Raw genomic sequence first — 24,018 nt, 5'->3', positions numbered from 1 at the left:
GTGTTTGTCTCTGGGGTGCATCCTTGCCCTTCAGGAATGAGAATGCTGTCCACTGAGCAAGAGTCCAGTTTGGGTTTAGGTTTATGATCCGTTACCACCCCTGAGCACTCTGGGGTGGATCTGAAGCCAAAAGCCGGAGTTAAAAGTTGTAATTCTGGCCCTTCGTAGGGAGACCTCGGAGTTACTGCCTGGTATTTCATGGAGGTAAACCCCTCCACTGTGCTGACCCATCTGCAATAGGGTCTGGAAATTCAGCTGACAAGGAGCCTTTTAAACCTCCAACAGTGTGGTTAGAGCATGAGCAGAAGCAGACTGTCCACCATTTACTCCAACATGGCCTCGTCCTCAACTCCAAACCAGTCACCACCCAGTCAGTCCTCCTTCCTCATATACTCAAGAGCTGGTGAAGTGTCTGCCGTTGCCTCACCCTGTTCCTGGACCTTGCTGGCCACCGTCTGCTGCTCTCTACAGCTTACTACTTCCATAAAAATGAACTTTTTCCAATAATGAAAGATCCGCAATGCTCACTATTCGAACACAGGGTCCAGTTCCCACCACGTGCCCAATAGTATCTGTATCCAAATTTCCATCATAAAAGTAACAGCCACAGAGACTACCCACTCTCTCAACTCCCACTTCATCACAAGGCCCATAGATACCATGCAAGACCAGGACTGAGCTTGACTGGAATGCTCCCCTCAAATGATTGGGTTCTACCAACTCATTGAGCTCCACTTACAGATTGGCCACAGACTTAAGTTACTCAGGCTTGTGCTGTGGTTGAGAGATTATAGATCTAATCCCCCCTTCATCATGGCAAAACCAGATAGGGCTAGGGTGTCAGTGGTGATGTGGGTGGTACAGGATGTGAGCAGATAAACTGGAGCTATTGGGTGAAAGAGGAATAGTTCTGCACAAAACAAAATTACAGAATTCACATTTTCTGTTTGAGAAAAGAAAATGAACATTTATTGGGTATTGGCAATTAAAAATATCTGACACACAGTATTCAGCCTACATAGAAAATATATTCAGAGCTGGATTCCTCAATATATACAGTAACTGGTATGTACCTGAGCAGGCTAGCATTACATTCAATAGAAGCCAAAGCACTTATATTGATACTTTATTTTGCTTTGTTCGAAAGAGTCACAGTCAGTGTTGGAGCAGATCCTGGCTCAGGTCTTGGAGAATCAGTCAGGCTCTAACATCTCCTGGAACCGTGAACCTAAATGGTTCACTATTGCTCCCCCTGCCCTTATCCCTTGCTGTACCCCCACAATGAGGTGATTATGAGAACCCTTCAACCTAGATATTACTTCATGGCCTTGAAAACTTTCTGAAGGGTGACCATGTGCCAACACCACCACCGATACCACCTTAAGGTCAACAGAACTTGAGAGTGGAGCTTGCCGGAAGCTCCAGGGTCTATGCACGTGACTGTGACTGACTTATCGAAACCATGTTTCTGCTTGAAGTGACTGACATGACAGAAAATTAACATAAAATAAACAAGAATGCCAGGGGGAAAGAAATCAGCAGAACAATCACTCATTCCTTAGAGGAGATGCAGTCATGCCTGTTCTTTCTAAGTTGCTAATTAGTTCATTTTGAATTCCACAGGTCTAGACATCCAGGGATTGAATAACAGGAAACAAGAGTAGACTCAGCATCCAAGGAGTGTTCAGCAGAAGCCCAGAGGCGCCGCACGTTTGAACAGTTGCTGCAAAGACATTAAGTGAAACAGAAAAATAGATAGACAATTAGAAAGTTTGTCCTTGTACCTGCCCATGACAAGAGGCAGTAAGACAGTCACTATTTCCTATCCAATAAAAAACTGTTGATGAGGAATCCTAAGTTTCATCTTGAGATATAAATGTATGTGAGCTTCTCCAATGAACAAATGCTTTCCATTTGAGCAGATTTCAAAGTGTGTTTCTGGTCTCAACTTTGTGCCTGTTGTGTAAAATAGGTGACAGCAGTCATTTTTCATTGAAGTCACCAGTAACGAAAATGGGGGAATATACAAAACGTTTAATGATTCTCAATTGCCTGTCATACACATCTGGAAAACACTAAGCTGAATCCATTTGAGTTTCCTGTAATAGCCCAGTCTGTCAATTCTGTAATGAGTTAGTAGGTTTCATCGATGAACACTGCACATAAGCTCCCATTTACATGACACCTTTCACATTGTAAGTCATCTCAGCAGCATAATCATTTAGAACCATAGAACCATAGAACCATACAGCACAAAACAGGCCCTTCGGCCCACCATGTTGTGCCGTCCATCAAACCACCCTCACACTATCTAACCCTTTCCTCCCGCATATCCCTCCATCTCACATTCCTCCATATGCCTATCCAACAAACTCTTGAACCTGTCCAATGTATCTGCCTCCACCACCACCCCAGGCAGTGCATTCCATGCACCAACCACTCTCTGGGTGAAAAACCTCCCCCTGACATCTCCCCTGAACCTCCCACCCGTAACCTTAAAGCCATGCCCTCTTGTCTTGAGCATTGGTGCCCTGGGAAGGAGGCGCTGGCTGTCTACTCTATCTATTCCTCTCAATATTTTATATACCTCTATTATGTCTCTTCTCATCCTCCTCCTTTCCAGTGAATAAAGCCCTAGCACCTTAAGCCTTTCCTCATATTCATACACTCCAATCCAGGCAGCATCCTGGTAAATCTCCTCTGCACCCTCTCCAAGGCCTCCACATCCTTCCTATAATGCGGCGACATAACGCACAATCTGAGACAGGCAAGGTCACAAAGATGTGTATTAAGGAACATCTTGTAGAGGAAGAGGTAGAGTGGCAGATGTTTAGTTAAAGAACTGCCAATCCCAAGGTTGATTAGAAGGGCGTGAAGATTTGTAGGGTTGAGAGTACAACTGGGATAGAGAGGGAACTAAGTGCCCTTAGATTAGAGAATAAACTTGGGTTCCTGTTTCTGATTGACATTGAGTCTTACGATTCACCAAAACTGAACCAACTTCTCTCGTCACACAACATTCATCCACTCATTCCCTCATACCTCCTGCTCACTGGATAGCAATTGGGCTTGGGATCACCAGATGTCAGCTCATAGAGCACAATCTGGGGATGGAGATAGTGTTAGGGGTGAGCAAGGTGGGGCTGAGCATTAGAAGTGTTCGGAACAAAGTAAAATTCTCCTCAGAATGTCCCATCAAACACTTTCAGGGCAGGTACAATGTGTTAGGTACAGAATAACGCTCCATCTACATTGTCCTAGTCCCTCTGAGTAAGAAGGATATAGTACTTCGATTGATTTATAATGTTACCAAGGACCACTGGCTGGCCAAATTTGTTTGTGGTCTCTACAACTAACAGAAAGAAAGCCACTGCAGTGATAGTGTACCAAACCCTCCACAGTGGTACCTAGACTGTTCTCGAAAGGGTAAGTCCATGGGATTTGAAACTGCCAGGCCTTTTCAGAGACTCTTCACATTGAAGTTCTTAATGTTCTGATGAAAATATCCTTACCTTTCATAACTGAAATCGTTTTGTTGTACTCTGGCATTGTATCACCACTGGGAAAAAGATGACAAGTATACTTGCCATCGTCAGCAGTGCCAAACCCAGTCAAGGTGACAGTTAGTTGAGAATCTGTCTTGGTTACTTTTGCCCGATTCTTGTAAACTGGTGCCACGCTGTTTGGATGCATTGAGCTTGCGAGCACCAGTGTTTGGTTCTTTGCCGTGAGGACACTCCACTCATAGTAGATGGTCCCAGTGCTCTTTTTCTTGTAGTTGCAGTTAAGATTCAAATCGTTGGTCGCACTGGTGCAGGCAGTCAGACTTGTGATTTCTTGGCCTTCCATCAAAGGCAACACTGAAAACAGAAATAAAACAAACCTCGTGATATTTCAGTGGTGCATTTTAAACATGCAACTTCTGCATTCTCACAACTAACGAAGGGATGATAATGAGCTTCCTGAGTATCGCTGAAGCTGCGTTCATCCAGGCACACAGAAAGCCTTCCATCGCATCTGAGTCTTAAAGGCTTTGGGAAGTCAGGAGATGATCCACTTACTGCAGAATATCGGGCTTCAACCTGCTCAAATTGCCACAGGATTTATGTAGCTGAAAATCAAAATACTGCAGGTTCAGGAAATCTGCAACAAAAGCAGGAAATTCTAGACCATTCAGCAGATCAGAGAGCATCCATACATACCACCTGACCCAGGTGCTTTTTTTTGTTTTACATTTATGAGTTTCTGCTCAAAGTTAATGGTGGAAATTCCAGTGTTGGTAATGTCAATGATGGTCACTAGAGGTGGTTGACTTCTCTCCAGCTAAATGACAATCATTACCAGCCATTTAGTGACTCTCTTCTTCCCCACTTATAAATTAGCAGCACATGCTTACACTTAAGTACTTTTTTTTTACTCACTTTTATACATTATTAGAGAAAGGAAGATAGATACAGTCTAGACCCTTGTCAATTTTTAATGATGCACCATCTGGATGCTTCACAGCTTGGTGTGGCAACTGCTCTGCCAAGACCACAAGAGACTGTTTCTGCTGCCTAGAAAAAGCAGCCAACATAATCAATGACTCCTCCCTCCCTGGTCATTCTCTCTTCTCCCCGCTCCCATCAGGCAGAAGATACAAAAGCCTGAGAACAGGTACAACCAGGTTCAAGGACAACTTCTACCCTGCTGTTATAAGACTTTTGAATGGACCTCTTATACAATAAGGAGAAACTCTTGATCTTCCAATCTACCTCATCATGGCCTGTGCACTTTGTCTACCTGCACTGCACTTTTTCTGTAACTGTAGCACTCTATTTTGCATTCTGTTTTTTCTTCCTTTTGTACTACCTCCATGTACTTATCTATGGAATGATCTGTTTGGATGACATGCAAACAAAATCTTTTCACTGTGTCTTGGTGCATCTGACAATCATAAACCAATTACCAATAACCTACAATCGATAGTTTATATTCCTTTATTTCCCAAAGCAGTGTTTAAGAGTCAGGAAAGCAGGAGATGTGTTTACCATTTCAAAAATTATAGCGATACCCAGCAGTTTGAGATATTTGCAAATACATTTTCATTTGTTGTGGCTCATGACTTAACTGTCTGTAGGTCCTGCAGACTCTGAGTAAACTGGCATAAATGGAGTATACGTTAATGATGTTCATTCAAGAGTAAATCAAATTTCCTGAGGAACACATACCTGCCAGGACAGACAGTATGAGCAAGTGGTTCATCTTTAGTCTAGGCCAGGAGCCTCCTATAATCCAATACCAGTGCCTGAAAAATAAACAAAAATTGTGTCAGAGTTATCCTGAACCCTGGGTCTATTTTGATGATGTGTTATTTCCCAAAGCAAATGAAAAAAAAAATGCTCCTTTCCAGGATAGACAAATACAATGCAGATAATCATGTTGGCCTCAACATTTGCAAATGTTTTCCATTCTGGCTCCATTTCACTTGGTCAATGACTCTCACCAGCCTTGTCTCAATAAGTAGCTCTTTCATGGCTGAGTCACATTTGGAGGTTTCCGCTCACTCTACGTATTCAGGCACACAATCCCGGCGGACACTCCTGAGGTGGTGAAGCATGCCCTACTGGGTGGATGTGAAAGATCCCACAACACCATTCAAAAAGGACAAAGAAACTTAAGACATACAATTTTTTTTTCTCTCTCTCAACTTACACTAATGTTGTTATGTTTAATTTGTTTATTTTGTCATGTAAATTATGTAAAATTTATGTTAATTTAAGCTTATGTTAACTTATGTTTGTAATGTACAGTGCTCAAAAAGCTTCTTTTCATGGCATTTATACCCTGCGTGTGTATGCCCATGACAATAAACTTGAACTTGGAAAAAGAACAGATTAATATTTACCTTTTGACCAACCTCACTAGCAGAGTTCATCTGGTCATTATTTCAATAGTGGGATCCTGCTGTGCACAGATTGGTCACTGTGATTCCTAGGTTATATCAGTGACAATGGTTCAAATCATGTCCCTTGAGCTTTTTGAATGGCCTAAGATTGTGAAAAATGCTTTAAAAATAGAAGTTATAAATGAAAAAAATAATCTTCCCTTCACATCAGCAGGTAGATAAAAACATACAAAAGAAAGAGCAGGCCATATGCCCCTCGAACTTGCTCTGCTATTCAACTCCATTTTCCTGTCTGAGCTCCATTACGCTTGATCCTCCTGCAGTGCAAAAATCTATCCCCACATTGAGTATAATAGTTGAGCTAATGGCCAAAATCCTCTGTGTAACTGCCACAGAATGCATCAGGTTTAAGCAATTCCAACAAACTCAAGGGGCAAGTTGATCAAACCAAAACCCTCATCTCAAGCCACGTCACATCTGCACAATTGCCTTCCCATCAGTATCACTTTGTGTTAGCATAAAAGCTGCACCATAATGTGGGAAACAATACTGAAATAACTGATCAAAATTAAAACATTTCTAAAGGCAAGAATGAATGTCCTGTTCAAATCCAACCAACATTGGCCAAGAATGTATTCCTTGCACTAGATGATACAGTTACAACACTTGAGAGGTACAAATAAGTTCAAAGGAACCCCAAGCAGTCAGGAAGCAACAACTGCAGATGCTGGAATCCTGAAACAATAACTTAAATGCTGGAAATCCTGAGCACATCTGCAGCAAGAGAGCCAGAATGAATGTTTCAGGAGGATGATCTTACATCAAGTGCAACACTAACTCTTGTTTCTCTCTCCACAGATTCTGCCTGACCTGCTGCAGTTTTGGCTTGCACTGCTTTCTGCAATATTGGTTCTCGCCAGCAGGGTTACCATGTTGATTGGGTGTGGCACCTCCTATCAAGAGAAATAAGCTGAAAATTCTTCATTGTCAAATTGTGACCCATTTTATAATTCATTCCCATTCAATAATTCTTGTTTTCTTCAAAACGGAAAGCCAATTTCAAAGGCGAGTTGATGTTCCCATTGTGAACCTTGTCCCTTCCTGTATGATAATATGACACAGGATCAAAAACTACATGACTTTCTTAGATTGCAGAAGGCTGAAATGCTCACTAGACACCTCCAACAGAAGCAGAAATATAAAGCAAGTGTTTACAAGACATTAAAGAGCTATTTGGGATTAATAATATATAAGGAATGTAGACAAAAAGACTTTTGCAGAACTTCTGGAGGGAGACTTAATCAAAATTCTAACCTATTACATCAAATCTGAGTCACCATAGGGTCAGGACTGATCCAGGTGTGAGGGGGTGGTTTAGAATACTGGTCAGGGCTCTCTGAATGGGAATCGGTAGGAAGACTTGCTAGGAAAAGGGAAGAAGGGCAGAGCCACTTGGGATGAGTATCTCAGGGTGGGAGATAGGGATGGTGGGTGGTGTGGGGGTAGATAGAGAGAGCTGGAAAAGAGGTGGGGGTGACAAGAGTTTGGCTGGGCTTGCGGGGTATTGGAGGTGAGAGGAAGGGGTGGGGTTGGCGGATGGGGTAAGAGAGCTGGCCCAACCCCCCCCCCCCCCCCCCCGGCTGAGGTGGGGTTTCAGAACCCAGCGCGGGATGGCAGGGCCAAGTAGGTGGAGGATCGAGAGTCTCCGTTGCCCAGGGTGGGGATGGAGGGAGATAAGTTGACACAGCCCAGGGCCAGAGGGGAGAGAGTGAAGGGATGGGAGGTGGGGTGGAGGTGCAGTAATTCTGACACAGGAGACTGCAGATGTTGCTCGACTTGGCTGAATTCCTCCAACAGTTTGTCTTTTGCTGTTGAACTGAACCCGAATCCGAATCATTATCACTGATTTATATGACGTGAACTTTGTTGTTTCACGGCAGCAGCGCTGTGCAAAGACATAAAATTACTATAAATTACAAATAAACAAGTAGTGCAAAACAAGGAACTGCTACTTTTGGGTGTGGTGATCTCCGTGAGAGGACGGGGGGGGGGGGGAGGTGGCGTGCGGAGCCTTACATCGGAGAGAGAGCTGCGTTTGGTATGGGGGATTGGGGTGTGATTGCGACTCGGGCACAGACTGCAGAGAGACAAGGACGTTAAAAGAATGCAGGGAGGTTGGCCGGACTGAGAGGCGGGGAGGGTACCTCCCGGACAGGTTGCCCCTCGGAATTTATTTCCCAGTATCACTCGTTCGTTTATAGCCACAATTCACATTTTGTCCCGTTTCATCCCCCCCCCCCCCCCCCCCCCCAACAGCTTTATCCTGCTCAATATACATCGAGAGTCCGCCGCAACTTTGAATCAGAGCCGACAGTCCGGTACTGCTGATCTCTCCCCGAGACTGTAAACACAACCCCGCGTTTAACCTGCACTAGTTTTACATTTAAAATGTGTTCTTTCCCAACCGACGCCGTTGGATTGATTTCCTTCGACTCTGCCTGCATATGATTAAAGATTTTTTTCATCGTTTCAAGATTAAATATCTCGCTGGCTACAGTACTGCTGAATATGTCGCTCTCGATTCTTAATTCATCTCCCTCTCTCTCCCCTTCCTCTCCTCTCTCTCCCCCTTCCTCTCCTCTCTCCCCTCCCCCTCTTCCCTCTCTCCCTCTCTCTCCCCTCCCCTTCCTCTCTCCCCCTCTCTACCTCTTCCCTTGCCTTTCCCCCTTTCCTCCATTGTCTCTTCTTATCTCTCTGCTTCCCTCTCTCCCACCCTCCTCTGAATGTTCTCCGCTGTAATTCGCACCCCCTTTTCATCCCCGATGGGTACTTGCAGTCCAGTGATACCCACTGCCTCTCCTTTCTCCACTGCAGTCGCCGCCCCTCTCTCAGCTTTGGGCTCACTCCTTCCTTACCTGCAGCGACCTCGCCTCCTGCGCTACTGAGGGCTCAGCTTCTTCTGCCCTTCTCTGTAATAGTGAAATCTGAAGGGAGTCTGTGCAATCGTGAGGATCCTGTAGAGAATTTAAAGGCTGCTGGAACGGTTCCTCACTGCAGCACTGACTGCAGTATCAGCTGATACACAGCACGCCCCCTTCTTGCGAGAATATTAAGTGACCGCTCCCCTCCGCCTCTCAGACACTGTTACCAGACAACGTCTGGGTTCGGGAGCACCGTTGGGATCTTCCCGGTGTTCTCCACACTCCTCCATCCGATGCATTCCTGCGCATTCAGAACTAACGCACTGCAAAAAACGAACAGAAAATGCCAGAAACTCTCGGCAGATCAGGTAGCATCAGTGGAAAGAGAAACAGTCAACGTCCCGGGTTCTGTGACCCTGCGCCCGCCCATCACTGGTGAGGATTTGACTGAGTTCTGGCCGGGACAGAGCCCGGTGGGCCACACACACACACACACACACCGGTGTTAGGCACCGATACACCCGCTCCCCTCTCCGTGGGCCGTGCTCTGTCTGAACCAGCCACTCTAAAGATTTATTTATCCATACAATGCTCAGTGGCAGATTGAATATGGAGCATGACGGATTAAAAATAACACTGCATACGGGTGTGAGTGATGGGTTAACAGACTACAGAGCTGAAGGGTTAACACTCTCAGCCCACGGGTGCTGTTCAGCCTAATGTTTCCAGCACCTTTCTGGTTTCTCAGTATCTGCAGTGTTTTGGTGAATAAAGTGCTGGCCCCCATCAGTGAGGTGGGGTGGGCGAGAGGCTTAAATGTTCCACCTCACTCAGTGGTGAGGTGGGGTGGGTGAAGGGGGATAGATTTTAGACCTCATTCATTAGAGTCATAGAGTCAAGCAGCACAGAAACAGGCCCTCTGGCTGAATTGGTCCATGCCAAACAAGGTGCCCATCCAAGCTTGTCCCATCTGCCCACCTTTGGCCCACATCCTTCACGGTAGTGAGGTGGGCGGGTGAGGGGGTAAATGTGAGTAGGCTGTCCCATTGTTTAACAGTGGAGATGCTCATAACGTTACTGATGCTTTAGTCATTTCCTAACCAGTCATTGAGGCCTCCGTGTCCACTCTACACTCTCACTCTGGGAGAAGAGTGCCTTCCTTCTTAGTTCCTATGGCAATGGGAGGACACTTTATTCTTCACTTTGAAAGCCAGGCAGACTCAGGGGAAGGTGCTGGTCTGCATTTTATGGAGCAGTACTGCAAAAATGAAATTCTGCAGATTCTGGAAATTGGAAATAAAACCAGAAAATTTTGGAAATACTCAGCAGGTCAAGCAGCATCTGTGCAGCAACAAACAAATCAATAATCTAAAACAGTAATTGGATATTACTTATATCATTTGGAAATATGCCAATCACTTGCTATAAAATGAAATCACTTGATAATCACTTGACATACTTGATATGAAATCACTTGCCTATATCACTTGGAAGTAGTAATGCAAAAGGGAAGAAAAGCTAAAGGGCTTTAATTGGATGTCATTCATGGCTGAGCCTCACGGCTCAGGAGGAATCATTGGAATTGCTGCACTGAAGATTCACCAGAATGATATTACAGTTGAAAGGGTTAAATAATGAAGCCCCATTACAGAACTGGGCTTATATTGCCTGGAGTTTGGAGAATTAAAGGGTTATCTAATTAAAAGGCTTAAGGTATTCAAAATCAGAGAGATTCAATAGAGTCTCTGGCAGAAGAGACTGGGATAAGAGGGATGTTCTTAAAATTAGTGAAAATGCCTTTTCACGCAGAAGTTAATTTATATCTGAAAAACTCTCCATCAAAAGTTTCAGATTCTGGGGGCAACTAGCATTTTTAAGACTGAAGTTGCTATTTTTTTTTGTTTGGTAAGCGCACCAACAAAAATGAAACAAAGGTGGACAACTTGTAAGATACAGTTTGGCCGTGAGCTGAGAGAGTAGTAGAACGGGCTTGGGGAGTTGTATCTATGCTCATGTACTGGAAGTGACTAGTATGCCTTTCCATTACATTGTCTCAGATAAGCTAAAAGCAATGATTAACAAAGGCAATATCCATAGAGGCAAGTATAACATTTAATGGATTCTCGAACAGCCAAGCTATCTAGAGACTGAATTCAAGCTCCAAACCTGATGAGGTCAGCGAGAAAATGGATCAATAAATATCAATCTTGTCAGAGCATAACAGAAAAAGTGAGCACAGACTGCGTGAAATATCATTGACATTAAACACTGAAAGACCTAAGCCAGAAACCCAAGCACATAAGTAGTGTTGCTGTCTGCCTGTTCCGCAATAAGTAGTAATCTGTGGTACTTTTAGTGCATAATCAACATAAGTGACCATTAATGTGTGAGTCAGAAAGATTTGGTTTCTAATTCTACTCCACCGAAATGAATACAAATGTCATGGTTGGCTCCCAGTATAGTACAATATTAAAGGAGTGCTGTACTGTCAGAGAAGCTGCATTTCCCCCTCAGTCACAATATGTTAAACTATGTTTTCCTATTTTCCATTTATCCATACTCTAATTAACACTGTGTGTTTCCACATCCATTATATTGCTCATCTTTGTCCCTGCCTCAGATCGTCTGCTGTGAATCTTCAGCCAGATGTTACCTCTATGCCTGACTTCTCTAATGCGTTTCTGGTCTGCCTCAGTCTGTTCTCCATAAACATGTGATACAAACTATGACTGCTTGTCTCCTAACATGCACTAAGACACCCCCTGACCTACGCTGGCTCCCTGACCCCCTGCTTCCTGACCTACACTGGCTCCCTGACCTACTGCTTCCTGACCTACACTGGCTCCCAGGAATGTTACAAATTAAGAATTCTCACCCTTGATCTTAATCCATCTAATATCTTACCACTTCCCACTCCTCCAGCCCTGTGACTGAGATATCTACACACCTCTAATTCTGGTTTGTTATTCGCTCTGGAATTCTTAACCCTTTCCACCTTTACTTCTTTTTCTGCCTTTAAGACACTTTGAAGCCTATTTGTTTGACCATCCTTTTGTTCATCTGCCCCAATATCTCCCTGCATTGTTCAGTGTAATTTTTTGTTTGATATTCCTCCTGCGATGTGCCTCAGGATATTTTGCTAATTTGAAAGCAGTATATAAATGGAAGTTTCTTGTATTGGAATATCCAAAGGTTGTGAAAGTCAATGGAGAAATGCAAGACTTCCTTCCATTTGTGTTGAATCACATTTCCTCCAACGTTAGTTACTTTCTGTGTCTTGCTTCAATTGCTCCCATTCCTGAGTTTGTTCAAAGGTTGTGAGTTTGTGTTTCACTTGTTTTCATGCCTGATTGGTTCTCAGTGTAGCAGAGAGACTCCTGTCCTTCAGATAAGGTGCTAAATTGAAGCTTTTGGCATTAAGGACCCTTGACCTAAGTCAGCAAAGAGCAGAGAAGAATCCAGGACCCTGGCTATCATTTTTCCTTTGGTCACTACCAGCAACACCAGGTTATTTGATTCTCATTACAGTGCTCTCTGTTGGATCTTGCTATGTTCAAATGGTTGCTGGGCTTGCATACTTAACATTTAATAAGTCAATAATCAATGTATGAAGTGTTTCAGTGGTTGTAAGATATGTAATGAGATTTATTATAAAGCCTTTCTTTCAATATTTACAACTCTTAAGCCCAGCAGCATCACAATTTGCATTTATATGGGGCCTTGTTCAGGTCACTGGAGTAAGTGGAACAACCCTTGCAATTCATAACCTGTATCAGATCAGCAATTATCTAGAGCACGATGATCAGAAAATATGAGGACAAAAGAACCAAGGTTAAAGCAAATGTGAGAATAGGACCCTGAGGGGCAACTTTTTCACCCAGAGGGTGGTCAGTATATGGAATGAGCTGCTGAGGAAGTAGTTGAGGCAGGTACATTAACAACATTTAAAAGGCACTTGAACAGGTACATGGCTAAGAAAGGGTTAGAGGGATATGAGCCAAGTACAGGGAAATGGGAATTGCTTAGATGAGAATCTTGGCCAGCTTGGTCTGGTTGGGCAGAAGAGGCTGTTTCTGTGTTGTGTGACTCTATGACTCTAAATTGTATCAGTGATGACTTATGTAGCATTATCTGCATATTGAGCATGGTATGAAATAGAGATATAAGAGAGCGCAGATGCTGGAATCTGGAGCAAAAAACAATCTGCTGGAGGAACTCAGCAGGTTGAGCAGCATCTGGGGGGGAAGAAGGAATTGTTGATGTTTTGGCAAAACCCTGCTTTGGGGCAAGCAGATGGAGTATGAAGATGGAGTACAATGAATATGGAGCAAGTTGTGTGTGAGAAGTAGTAATGTGCGAGGTGTGTGTGAGGAGCCACATGTGATGAACATTGCATATATATGGAGAACAATGTGAAAGAACTGTGTGGGAAACTGTGTAGAAGATTAGCATGCAAGGAATGAGCAGGAAACAATGTGTGAGAAGGTGCTCAAACAGCAGTGTGCAACAATCAGTGTGGGTGTAGCACCAAGACTGAACACAAGACCAAAAGTGGGAGTGAAAGTATAAAGAAGTCATTAAAACTTCCGATATAGAAGTGAGGACAGATTTCCTTGGTGATGATGTAAGAACCAGTTGCCACATGGAGTGGCTGAGTGGCAAAACAGTGCAGATACAATTTAGGAGAAGCTAGATGCACAGATAAAGGGAGAGTGAGCAGGGGAAAGAGGGAGGGAGAGTGTAACATGCTGGAGAGGAGGAGAGTGGGAAAGTGGGAGAGAGGAGTGGTAAAATCCTGAGTGGGGTAGAGGTGAAGGGGAGACTAAGAGTGGAAGACTTGGTTTGAAGAGGGGGGCAAGGGAGGAGAAGGAGGGCGAGATGGACAACTGGAAAGAAAGAGATTGTAAGCAGGGAAGATAGAAAGGAAGATGAGAGAGAGGAAGAGAACGATGGCTTGGAAGGTTTTACAGCTTTGTAGGTCAAAACATGTGATGGACTATAACAGGCCCTGAGCCACAAAGTGCTGGGATCATCACAACAACTACCGGTAGTTTCTGTGCCCAGCAAACCACAGGCATATGCCACAGATTTTTTTTAATATTTAAAAAATAAACTTTATTCATAATAAACATATATACAAATGAAGAAACAGTGCAAAACTTCTTCATTCATGGTCATTACATTCAGTAAGTGTTAACTTATTTTATTAAAACCATATCACCATTACCACTCATGTGGCCCCCTGGGGCGATACACTCTTTCATTGTTTGGGGGACTTCACCATCCAACTCAGCCCCTCCATGTGCGGTAGTAGAAGGAGCTGAGACTGTGGTCCTTCCCCAAAGAGCCTTTGCATTGGCTGCACCGAGCTTCAGTGTGTCCCTCAGCATGTGACACAAGTGCCACTCTCCAGAGAATGGTATTGAAGCTGCTCCCAGAGCTTGAACGCAGAGGCCTTCACACTGTCCTCTTACACTGTAGATGGCTGTTGGTCATCATGAACCTGTCAGACAAAATGGTCTCTTTCACTGCTATTAATGCTTTTGAGATACTTCTAAAAATAAAACCTTCAATGTATGAAAATGATACCAAGCTCTGCGCCCACTCCCCACTTCTACACCCACTTCTATTTCAAAACACCTGGATGTCAGGAGAACTCAGTTCTGCAAAAGTCAACTTCTCAAACACACTACCAGTTAATTTACTCAGAATCACTATACTAATGTCAATGTCCTGCCAATCATCACTTCAATTAAAGGACAACTCAATGCCAGATCTTGATGAGATTAATGGTGTTGGATGGCATGATGGTTGGGAGATGGGGAAGGAGAAACAAATATTGATGCCACTTATATTACTTTGTTCTCTTCTATATCAGAGGAAAACTATCTTTACAAATAGATAGTCTTAATCAGGAGAAAATAGCAGGACTGAAGAGAAGGGCTTCCTTGGCAGGCAAAGAGCAAGGCTGGGGAATAGCAGTAACAGAAAGTTGTTAAACCCAGAGCAATGCTTATTATAGCAAGTTTCAATTTCACATTATTTGAAAGAAAGTGTGTGCATTTATATTGCACCTATCACAACCTCAGAGTGTCACAAAGAACTTGAAGTACTTTTGATGTGTTGTCAATGTGATAATGTAGGGAACAAAATGATAATTTGCATTCAGCAAAACAAACCAACTTAGAATCAGAATCAGAATTATTATCACTGACTTATATGCTGTGAAATGTGTTGTTTTGCAGCAGCAGTACAGTGACAAGATATAAAATTACTATAAATAACAAAAATAAGTAAATCATGAAAAAAAAGGAATAACGAGGTAGTGTTCATGGGTTCATGGACTGTTCAGAAATCTGATGGTGGAGGGGAAGAAGCTGTTCCTGAATCATTGAGTGTGGATCTTCAGGCTCCTGCACCTCCTCCCTGATGGTAGTATTGAGAAGAGAGGATGTCCTGGATGGTGAGGGTCCTTCGTGATGGATGCCACCATCTTGAGGCACTGCCTCTTGAAGATGTCTTCGATGGCAGGGAGCATTGTGCCCGTGAGGGAGCTGCAGCCTCTTGTGATCCTGTGCATTGGAAGCTCCATACCAGGCTGTGATGCAACCAGTCAGAATGCTCTCCACTGTACATCTGTGGAAATTTGTAAGAGTCTATGGTGACATACCAAATCTCCTCAAACTCCTAATGAATTTCCCTTTGATGTTGAGTGCTAAGTACTGGTAAAGAAACCAGGAGAAGCTCTTACGTTCTTCTTCAAATGGTGCCGTGAACACATTCATGTTTGAGTATGGATGGGACTAAAGTTTAGCATCACCCTTAGTACTGAATTGTACTGGACTATCAACCAGGACTCTAGTCATGGCTTTGCTTTGGAAATCCATGGTCATTCTAATTTGGAAGTAAGAGTGGAACTCACAGAACCAATATCTGATGACAGCTGGTGCAATGTTCTAATCACCTCCCATTAATTTCTCAAGAGCATTGCTTCCTGTTTTCAACTGTCAGCACATCTCCTCCCCCACCCCCCACCCCCAGAACATTTTACTTCTGCCCAATGTAGAGAAATCCAGTCAGATATTAACTGAATCACCATTGAATGATAGCATGGGTGGGGAAGAGAGGACGGAGAGTGGTAGGGATGGAGAGTAGAAAATAGAGGGAGAGAGGGGATGGAAGGAGGGAAGGTATTGGAAAGGAGAAGGATTTAGGTCTGGTTCCTCAGAAATCCTAAGCCCAGAACCATCCATCAGCACTATTCCAGCCACATTGAATGCTTTCTCAGGGAATTACCTGAGGAATACTAATTAGAACTTCGAGAAGTTAGAAAACAAGTGTGTGCTTAATTGTAGAGAGTGGGGAGGGCTGGGGGGGGGGGGAACAAAGGAGATGTCTCTGATAGGGTTGAGATCTAGTGAGGTTGAAGGATGCATATCTGGAGGTGCTGGATCCAAGAGAGTGGTGAAAGTTTGTTAATTGCAGTTAGAGTCACAGCATCATGGAGCCATACAGCACAGAAACAGGCCCTTCAGCCCACTGAGTCCATGCCGACCATCAGCCACCCATTTAGGCTAATCCTACACTAATCCCGTATTTTATTTATTCTCCCCACATTCCCATCAACTGTCCCAGATTCTACCACTCATCTACACTAGGGGCAATTTACAGAGGCCCAATTAACCTACCAACCTGCATATTTTTTGAGATGTGGGTCGAGGGTTGAGAGCTTCAAGTTCCTAGGAGTGAACATCACCAGTAGCCTGTCCTGGTCCAACCACATTGATGCAAGGGCCAAGAAAGCTCACCAGCGCCTCTACTTCCTCAGGAGGCTAAAGAAATTTGGCATGTCCCCTTTGGCCCTCACCAATTTTTATGAACACACCATAGAAAGCATCCCATTCGGATGCATCGTGGCTTGGTATAGCAACTGCCCTGCCCGTGACCGCAAGAAGCTGAAGAGAGTTGTGGACACAGTTCAGCACATTACAGAAACCAGCCTCCTCTTCATGGACTCTGTCTATACTTCTCACTGCTGCGGAAAGCAGCCAACATAATCAAAGACTGCACCCACATTGGACATTCTCTCTTATCCCCCCCTCCCATTGGGCAGAAGCTACAGAAGCCTGAAAGCATGTACCACCAGGCTCAAGGGCAGCTTTTATCCTGCTGTAATAAGACTATTGAACAGTTCCCTAATATGATAAGATGGACTCTTGACCTCATAATCTACCTCATTATGACCTTGCACCTCATTGTCTACCTGCACTGCACTTTCTCTGTAACTATAACACTTTATTCTGCATTCTGTTTTGTTTTACCTTCTACTACCTCAATGTACTGTGTGATTGATCTGTATGAACAGTATGCAAGACAAATTTTTCACTGTACCTCTGTACATGTGACAATAATAATAATAACAACCAATATACCAATGAAACCCACAGGGGGAACATGCAAACCTCTCACAGACAGCACCAGTGGACAGGAGTGAGCCCAGGTTTCAGGAGCTGTGAGGCAGCAGCATTACCTGTGGTGCCACTGTGCTGTTGATCTGTGTGGAGGAGACGCAAATTGAGGGAGATGTATGAGGGTAGCAGAGAAAGAACCAAAGCAGAGATACAGAACATGCTGTATCACATGAACGATACATGAATGTATCATGCCACATGAATGATAGAAAAATGGAGGTCTATGTGGAAGGAAAGGGTTAGATAGATATTAGAGCAGGACAAAGTGTCGGCACAACATCGTGGGCTGAAGGGCCTGTACTGTGCTGTAATGGTCTATGTTCTATGTTTATGCTGGAAGTCCAAAATAAAGGAGAATGCTTTGGGCTGCAGTGGAATCACGCAAGAACCAAAAACATTAAGAGCAGAGTGAAATAGAGAATTAAAGTGACAGGCAACTAAGAGGTCAGGTTCCCCATTGCATATGGAACTGAGGTGTTATATGTTTAGTTTCTCCACTTTAGAGGAGATTATATTCTGAGCAGCGAATGCAGTACACTCAATCAGAAGTACAAGCAAATTGCTGCTTTCCTGGAAAGAGTGTTTGATTCCTGGATGGTGGGAATGGAAGAGGTAAAAGGGCAGGGGTTGCATCTCCTGAGGTGGCATGGGAATATGGTGTGGAAAGAGGAATGGATGTTGGTGGAGATAGAAGAGTGAACCAGGAGGGATCGATCCCTTCAGAATGCTGGAAGGGGAAGGGAGGGGAAGGTGTCTCTGGTGTGGTATTCCTTTGCTGCATGATTCAGTGAATGTGGAAGCTGGTGGGGTAGAAGGTTAGGAGAAGAAGAGTGTATCCTTGCTCTGGGTGGGGGGATGAGTGGGAAAGCAGAAATGCAGGAAATAGAACAGACATGGTTGAAAACTTAGTCAACTATATGGAGAGGAAGCCATGATTAAGGAAAGAGAAGACACTTTTGAAGCACTGGTGTAGAAAGTGTCATCAGCAGAACAGATACAATGGACTTGCCAAAGGTTCCTTGATAGAAACTCTAAAACCTGCGACCTTTTGGAAGAACTTGCACTTTTTTCCAGTTCAGTATATTGTGTTTGGTGCTCATGATGTGGCCTCCTCTACATGGGAGAAACCAAATGCAGATTGGGTGGTCACCCTCAAGGAACACCTCGTTCAGCCTGCAAGGGTGACCCTGAGCTTTATAGGGTGACCTGCCATTCAGTTCTCCCTCCGTTCCCACTCTGTTCCCTCTCTCTTTGGCCTTTACACTTTTCCAACAAAGTCCAACGCAAGCACAAACAAAGGCACCTCATCCTCTGTCCAGGCACGTGGCAGCCCTCAGGACTCAACAGCAAATTCAGTAATTCAGATAAGCATCTTTTCCTGTTTGTAGCAGAATGGCCAGTTCAAGGTCATCCACATAACATTAATTTCTATTTTTCTCTCCCCACAGATGTTACTTAACCTGCTGAGGATTTCTAGCATTCTCTTCTATTTCAGATGTCCAATAACTGCTGTGTTCCACATCTCACTGTCCCAGTGTGCTTCTTCTCTCTCTACTGTCCTCATCTTCTACTTATGCTCCTTCAGGCAGACCAGCTCCCTCTCTTAGACAACAATGAAAACAATTGGGTCACACTGACGATCTTGGATTCCACCCTAACACAAACACTCTCTCCACTCTCTGTATCCCTCTCCCTCTCAGCAACTTAAAACATACTTGTTTTCTCACTTTTCTAGTTCCGGTGAAGGGTCTTCGACCTGAAAAGTTGACTCTTTCTCTGTCTGTCACGAACCAGCAACAAAAGAAACACACTGAGCATGATTTAGTGTTAAAAACTATTTTATTAATTACTACTTATGATAATACGTAAAATAAAAGTAAAAATGTTAGTATGTTAGAATTCAAATATGTTAAACCTTGAACGTTAACCCCAAAACTAAACTCTTCGTGTGTGTGTGTGTGTGTGGCAAAGTCCAAAACTCCCAGTTCCGGAATGGTTCTTAAAGTTCAGTTCCGCAAGCCATAAGGTGAAACATGAGCAAGGGCTTCTTCAACAACCACCGTTGTCAGAAGATAAGACGTAGATGTAGAGAACATAGGGAGAGTAAATACGAAATCCAAATGTTCCACGATGGAACCCCAAACGACACTTCAGTGTTTACTCAGTAGTGACTTCCTCACCCCGAAAAGCATCCGAACCGTGGTTGTCCACACACAAATACCTGTTTCCTTCTACAGGTCAGCAACAAAGTGAACACCGGATTACTTCCAACTTCCATACATGGATTTCAGTGGCAAACACAGTTATTGTTTCTCATCCATCGATAGAGAAAACTAGCAGGCTGGTGTCTCTCTCCCTTCTCTCTCTCTCTCCTTCTTCTAACTTCTTCAACGATGTCATTACGTCCTTTGTCTTCTATTGACGTAAGCACGCCCCACACACGCATACACACACACTCTCTATCTTAAAGGGACTTTCACTGAGTCTGTAACATGTCCACGAATGCTTTCTGACTTGCTAGGTATCCCCAGCATTTCCTGTTTCCATTTCAGATCTCCAGGATCTGGTGTTTTTCACTTTTCAAGGAGAGCAGATTCGTGGGGACACTCACGACGTTCCTCTGGAAATCTGCACTTCCTCTCTTAGAAATATTTTGTTACTTCTTCATTGTAGCAGGTTAGCTGGGAAACAGGCCCTTCAGCCCACTGGGTCTGTGCCAACTACCAACCACCCATTTACACTAATCCTGTATTACTGCCATTGTTATTCTTCCCACATTCTCATCAACTCCCCCCAGATTTTACCACTCACATACACACTACAGGCAATTTACAGTGGCCAATTAACCTGCTAACTTGCAACCCTTTGAGATATGTGGGAGGAAACCCACTTGGTCACAGGGAGAATGTGCAAACTCCATACAGACAGCACCGCAGGTCAGGATTGAACCCAGGTCTCAGGTGCTGTGAGACTGTGGCTTTACTAGCTGGCCACTCTGCTGCCCTTAATGGATCACTACTACCTTCCCAAACCAATTTGAATGGGTAGTAAGTGTTGGACTTGCCAGTGATGCTCATATCTGCTTCCCATGAATGCTTAATAAATTTTTTGTGCCCCAATATACAGGCTCTATTTATATCCTGGGGTATTCCATTGTACACGTTGCATGTTACATGCCTACTTAAGCATATCATCCATAAAAGTCAATGGAAGTAAAAATTTGGAGGGATCAATCCTAGGCTGACAGAATGGGTGAGGGATCCATTTTACATTGTCCTCAAAAATGTAACTCTTTACCGGTAAAGGAACACAAAGATCTTAAAAACTGGTAATGGCTAAGGTTAGAGCACTGGCATGATGCAGAATAGGGAAGGTAATTTCACCATATCCTTTATTACTCTACAACTTCTGGGTGCACCAAACTTCCTCTGACATAAAGTAAAACTCTGCTTTGACCACATCATGCATCAACAACTTCCACAATCTCATGTACTTAATTTGATATATTACTAACTTACATTTATGCCCCTTGTTCTGAACTATTCCATGGTTTCTCTCCACAGCCCCCTATGAAACTCCTCAGTAATTTTAGAAACCCCAATCCTGAATTCGTTTTGTCTTCTTAGGAAAGCGCCACCCCACTCAATCTTCCCCGATAGCTGCATTATCTCTATTTTATGGGAATCTTTCCTGCACTTTCTGCAATGTTTAAATAACTTGTCTGTAGTATGGAGATAAGTGAAAACTAACTGATAAAATTCTTGGCCTGCTTATATGTTTTATCTCTCTGGAAATGACTCCCAGCAGACGTAATTGCTCACTTAATGGCTTTATCATTGTGTTCTGTTATTATATTTAATTCAGCTGTGGTTGTCATTCTCTTTGCTTCTCTACCTCAGTAATTTCCTTGCACTCCAAGAATGCGGCAGCTTTATACCTCTTATCACACTCCTGGATTTTCTTCTGAATAACTGTCCATTTTACTCCCTTGCAGGAAGAAATGTGCATTATAAGGACATCAGTTAAGCTGAAGGCACTAGATCAGTGGTCAGCGATGTCCAGGTGACCAAGGCACTGAGGATCATGAACATATTCTTTCATCGTGGGTACTTCTGCGAAAGACCTGGTTATTTGTGTGTTAAGGTTAAGGTTTCAACTGGACAACTTTAAACAAGCAAATACAGGGCTGATACAGGGTGACTCATCACTCACTGCTTGTAAATATTTTTCTGAGAAAAACATGCTGAAACATTGCAGCATCTGCACAGAGACGATAGGTACCATTTCCTGCAATCTAAACATTAAGCAAGTTCCTGAACATATTAAGAAGAAAGAGAGAAGCTGGTAATTGGTTCAATGAGCTGGAAACTCCCATCTGTGATCTCCCACACTATTCTGTGCAAATTTCAGGAACCGGATCCTACCTTGCTCTGTTCTGCCTGGAGGGAAGTTGATGTGTTGGAACAGGTCTATCTGTTTGGACAGTATATTTAGGGAAAAAATGCTTGATCAGTACACTGTGCTGTTGAGGAGCTGGTTTCCATACAATGATGACACTATTATGTAACTCCCTTTGCAGATAGACTAATTCAGATTTTAGGCTTCATGAATTTATAGTTTGATTTTAAATATATGGCATTTTGATGACCTTTCATCCTGAAGAATCTTTCATACCATGATTTACATATGACCTCAGAACACCTCATGAAACCTTTTGCATACAGTAATATACTTTCCTGAAATATGATCTATGCTGTAAGGTAACAATTCCTGTTTGCACACTAAGCCTTCAAGAAGAGCAGGAGATAAATGACCAGACTTCCTTTTATATAGGAATGTGGAAAACCAAAGGAGACGGAGAGGGAAAAAAGTGCAGAACATAGAAAAAAGAAAAAGAACAAAATGCCAGTTGGAAAGAATGAAAACTCAATAGAGTTCTACCAAGTTCAATATGGTTCTGTCAGACTCAAAGCAGACGCTCTCTTTCCCTAACAGATCTCTGAATCTGACCAGCTGAGCGGACAACCTCTCAACACTGACATGTCCCACCCTTTTCTTCCTGTGGCAACATAAATTACAATTTGTTAAATTCGATGTGCAGCAATTTACAGATTGCTTCACACAGAGCTGATCATTTAACCAGTCTCCTGCTTCCTATTAAACAATTTACAGACTATCCAATACATCATCACCTCCTTCACATCACAGTGAGCTGTTTGCATCTAGACCTGACATCACCTAACAGAAAATCTAAGAAACATCAGGTTCTGTTTCTTGTCTGAATTTCTAACTAATCTAAACCAGATCTCTCTTCTTTAAACAGAAATCCATTCGCTCAGTATAGTGTCCCAAAGCATTGAATTATTAATTTTACAGTTACTTGCGGCATAATACTTCTTAAACACTCAATAAATTGTCATTGGCATCTTTGTAAACCCTGAAAGTCAACCCAAGGGCATGTGCGGCCTCACTGCAGTTTTTGAAAATGGCACCAGCATTTAGTCTCTGACAAAGAAGCAGAAAGTGGGGGTTAGGTATTGAGTAAATTGTAAAATGACACAGGCAGAGTGTCAGATTTATGCAGGATGGTACAACTCACAGAATCACAATATGGTTACAGCACAGAAGGAGGCAATTTGTCCCATCAAATCCACACTAGCTCTTAGTTCTATCCAGTTTGTCCCTTGCCCTTGTCTTCTCCCCAGTGCCTTGCAAATTCTTTTCAGATTGTTATCCAGCTTCCTTTTGAACCCTATAATTGAATGGCTCCATTTGTAGCCCTGGCAAAGTGTTCCAGACCCTAATGATTTGTTTTATGGAGTCATAGAGTCATAAAGCACAGAAAGGGCCCTTTGGCCCAACTGGTCCATGCCAACCAGGATTCCCATCTAAACTAGTCGCATTTGCACGTGTTTGGCCCATATCCCTCTAAACCATTCGTATCCATGTACCTGTCTAAGTACCTTTTAGATGTTGTTGATATACCTGCCTCAATCACTTCCTCTGGCAGCTCGTTCCATATACGGACCACCCTCTCGATGAAAAGCTTTTCTTTTCTATAGTTTATGTCATACAGCACAGAAACTGGCCCTTCGGCCCACCATTTCCATGCTGACCATCAAGTACCCATCTGTACTAAACCCATTTATCAGCACTAGATCCATAGCCTTCAATATCTCTGTGATTCAAGTGCTTGTTTAAATACTTAGAATCATAGAAACGTAGAGTACAAAACCAGGCCATTTCAGCCCACCTCCATGCCAACCATGATGCCTATCTATACTAATCCCATCTGCCCACATTAGGCTTGTATCCCTCTACACCTTTTCTATCTCAGTACCTGTCCAAACACCTTTTAAATGTTGTAATTGTATTGGCCTCCATCACTTCCTCTGGTGTCTCGTTCCAGATATTCACCACCCTCTGTGTGATAAACATACCCCTCAGATCTCCTTTAAATTTCTCCCCTCTTACCTAACCCTGTGCTCTCCAGTTCTAGACTGCCTTGCCCTGGGAAAAAGACTCTACCCTATGTCCTTCATACTTATATAAATTCCTGTGTGGTCACTCCTCAGCCTCCTATGTTCCAGTGAGAATAAATCCAGCCTATCTAATCTCTCCTTATAAAAACAGCGCTCCATTCCTGGCAACATCCTGATGAACCTTCCTGCTCTCTCTCCATCAATACCACATCTTTTCTGTCGTGTGGTGACCAGAGCTGTACACAATACTCCAAGTG

The 24,018-nt window shown here is 43.4% G+C and overlaps 1 protein-coding gene across 2 annotated transcripts; it reads right to left on the bottom strand.

The window, feature by feature from the left end:
* Nucleotides 1-939: 939 nt before the first annotated feature.
* Nucleotides 940-8,967, bottom strand: LOC127583754 (thy-1 membrane glycoprotein-like). 2 transcript variants are annotated; one of them, XM_052040059.1, is made up of 5 exons: nucleotides 8,803-8,918; nucleotides 5,888-6,029; nucleotides 5,211-5,287; nucleotides 3,513-3,860; nucleotides 940-1,723 (listed from the first exon to the last, which is right to left on the bottom strand). In XM_052040059.1, exons 3-5 carry the CDS (start codon nucleotides 5,242-5,244, stop codon nucleotides 1,626-1,628), a joined length of 480 nt encoding a protein of 159 aa, XP_051896019.1. In that variant the 5' UTR covers nucleotides 5,245-5,287; nucleotides 5,888-6,029; nucleotides 8,803-8,918; the 3' UTR covers nucleotides 940-1,625. The 2 variants fall into 2 exon arrangements, with proteins under 2 accessions (XP_051896019.1, XP_051896018.1); XM_052040058.1 differs by lacking the exon at nucleotides 5,888-6,029 and having other exon boundaries at nucleotides 8,803-8,967.
* Between the last annotated feature and the right edge of the window lie 15,051 nt (nucleotides 8,968-24,018).

This window comes from Pristis pectinata, chromosome 27 (assembly GCF_009764475.1).
Source record: "Pristis pectinata isolate sPriPec2 chromosome 27, sPriPec2.1.pri, whole genome shotgun sequence".
NCBI classification, from domain to species: domain Eukaryota; kingdom Metazoa; phylum Chordata; class Chondrichthyes; order Rhinopristiformes; family Pristidae; genus Pristis; species Pristis pectinata.
This window is presented reverse-complemented; position numbering and strand designations above follow the sequence as displayed.